General features: G+C 33.2%; 1 protein-coding gene across 1 annotated transcript; it reads right to left on the bottom strand.

The window, feature by feature from the left end:
* Positions 1-291: 291 nt before the first annotated feature.
* On the bottom strand, positions 292-2,304 carry LOC109123178 (putative disease resistance protein At4g10780). Its single transcript, XM_019222135.2, has 2 exons — positions 1,251-2,304; positions 292-576 (listed from the first exon to the last, which is right to left on the bottom strand). The coding sequence occupies exon 1, from the start codon at positions 2,300-2,302 to the stop codon at positions 1,292-1,294; it is 1,011 nt and encodes a 336-aa protein (XP_019077680.1). The 5' UTR covers positions 2,303-2,304; the 3' UTR covers positions 292-576; positions 1,251-1,291.
* Between the last annotated feature and the right edge of the window lie 372 nt (positions 2,305-2,676).

Below are 2,676 nucleotides of genomic sequence, written 5' to 3'. Positions count from 1 at the left end.
GGACCCTTAGCTAAGGTGCCCCAATTATGGTTTACCCATGACTTGGGCAAGTTCTCCCCTAAAATTTTTGTACAAAGAGGGACTTGATTTTTATTCTTTTTTCTCAAGAATGCTTGGTTCTCCATGAACAAAGAGTACCCTAACTCAACTATCTTTTCCATTTGAAAATATAATTATGTTTTTGAAATTATACATTAGATTGTTTCCAATCAAAGATATCATGTACATGCTTTTCAATTGAAGTAGAGCAATTAAGGAAATCCATCCAACTCAAATTTTTTACACAAATCATAAAATGCATCTCACAATCCCTATAATACAAAAAATGTAATATTGCAATTCAAAGAGAAACAACATATGCACACAAACACTATGAAACAACATACATAAACCAACAGTTTACCTCACATAGATAAGCAATTATATGTTCCATTTTGACAGCCTACAATGTCATCAACATACTGAAAAGTTGGCATGAAAATAAGCTATCCATATCCTTCAACCTTGGAAAATAATGGATTCTCATTGAGTGAAGATTGCGGAAGCATTTATGGCATATGAGGTTATATTCTGCAACTAAACAAAATAAGATTGCATAAGGATATATACTATTGACTTATTAAACCAAATTAGAAAAGCCATAAGAATGGACTTAAATTTTTATATGGGTTGGTTTGTAAGATCATATTTGATCATTATATGTAGGTTATGTTTGGTTATTGAAAATTTTGAGGGAAATTGTAATGGAAAGAAAATAGAAAGGAAAAATACAAGAAAAAAAAAGTGAAAAAAATAAATAAATAAATTAAAATTAATAGATGACTTTTATATGCCACTTCTAACTTATTTATTTATTTTAACTCTTTGATATAAAAATTAAAAAATTTAAAAAATTTGTAAATTTCAAACTAATTTTATTTATATTTGATTTTCTTTTATATATATTTTTCATAATATAAACAAATACGAAAAAATTATTTTCATTAATATTTATTTTCTTTCCTTAACACTTCCTAAGAACTAATAAATAATAACCGTAAAAGTTATAGATTTTGAATTTCAATAACAAGATGACTCCTTGTAAACCTGCAATCAATTGCCTTATATGTTTGAAATGGAATAGCATTTTTTAAGTATATCAGAAATACGTGGCAGGTATACGACCATGAAAAGATGCTATAATTGAATGTTTTATTTGGACCAATACCTATTCAGGATCAAATGGTAGTTAATTGTGAAAAGGGTCTCACCGAGAATCGCATCGTAGCCTCTCTGAGATTGCTGCAGGCCCTTATTCTTCAATAGGTACGAAACATGGAAGAAAAGCGTTTTGAGTTGCCTCATCCTCCCACTCTACTTCATTCCACCACTCGGTTTGTCCGGAAATGACAATTCGATGTCCCTTGGCACTGTTGGCGTCGAGTGGTAGCTTCTTTAGAAGTGGACAACTATCTACATAGATTGTATTTAAGTAGATAAATGGCAGGGCTTTCCAAAATATGCTCTTCAATTGTGGTAGATCATCTAAGTGAAGCACTTGGAGCTTGGCAAATGGACTCAGGTTTTCTCCATTCTCTGCAGATTCACCACATTTACCGGTACCTATTATTTCTTGCATTTGATCACAACTAGTTATTAAAAGAACTTTAAGGTTTGGAGCAAAAACAAGCCATGTTAGATCCTTCAACCTCGAACACCTTTCGACACCTAGCCACGAAAGGCTGTGGAAACTGTTGTGGGAACTGACCTTTGAGTTAAGGTAATTAGATTCTGTTGTTTCCTTTCCTTCCCAAGCCCAATCAATCTCCAAATCTTCCAACGAGCCACAGTTTGAGATATAGAGGCTAAGGAGACACTTTACATTGCTGAGAGATGTTAAATTGAGAGAGCTTGAACCATTGAAATTCTTGAGGCATAGACGGGAAATGCAGCTTCTTAGCTTGTCAGAGCTTAGAAGCCTTTTGAAAGCAGAGGCACTTGTTACACTGACGCCTAAACCATGCAAGTACTTTAAGGACTCCAATTCCTGAACCAAGGCTTCATTATCATCAGACAAAATACCATCTTTGAGTACTGTTCTTTCAGAAATTCCAGAGTTGAACATATCAATAACTTGCAACATTGAAAGACTTGATATTAACTGCTCTGGAATTGAAGAAAGTTGAGGCATGTCAAACAACACCAAGCATTTCAATTTACCCAGGTTCTTCAACTCAATTGCCAACTCTTTTATGTTGGTTTTTGATAGGCTGAGATACTGTAATGAAACCAAATTAGAGATTCCCTGTGGTAATTCAGTCATAGTATTCCTTGACTGAATTTGGTTAAATTTGATGTAGCCCATTTTGAGGAGTCCATTTAATGGAAGTGTAAATTTGAACAACCTCAGAAAGAAGTGTTTTGTAGTTCTTGTTATGCATTATAAATGCTAGGTACTGGCATACAAAGGTTTTACTAATGTAGGATGTCTACTTTTGTGAGCAAAAATTGTTCTATATTATCCCTATATATGGCAAATCTGCAACTCTACTTACCTAATGGAGCCTTGCTTAAAAACATGGTTTTAAAAATTGGAGTGGATGGGTTGTACCATCCTCATCAATTGTCATTTTGACCATAAACAATATAGTTTTGCACATGCCCTAGGTCTGAAAATTGATATTCTAAAATTCTTTT

This window comes from Vitis vinifera, chromosome 9 (assembly GCF_030704535.1).
Source record: "Vitis vinifera cultivar Pinot Noir 40024 chromosome 9, ASM3070453v1".
In the NCBI taxonomy this organism is placed as follows: Eukaryota; Viridiplantae; Streptophyta; class Magnoliopsida; order Vitales; family Vitaceae; genus Vitis; species Vitis vinifera.
Note: the sequence above shows the minus strand (reverse complement) of the source record. Positions and strands in the feature narration are given on the sequence as shown.

Coding starts and splice junctions, on each gene's coding strand:
- LOC109123178 (XM_019222135.2), bottom strand. CDS start 2,302: ATGACTGAATTACCACAGGGAATCTCTAATTTGGTTTCATTACAGTAT.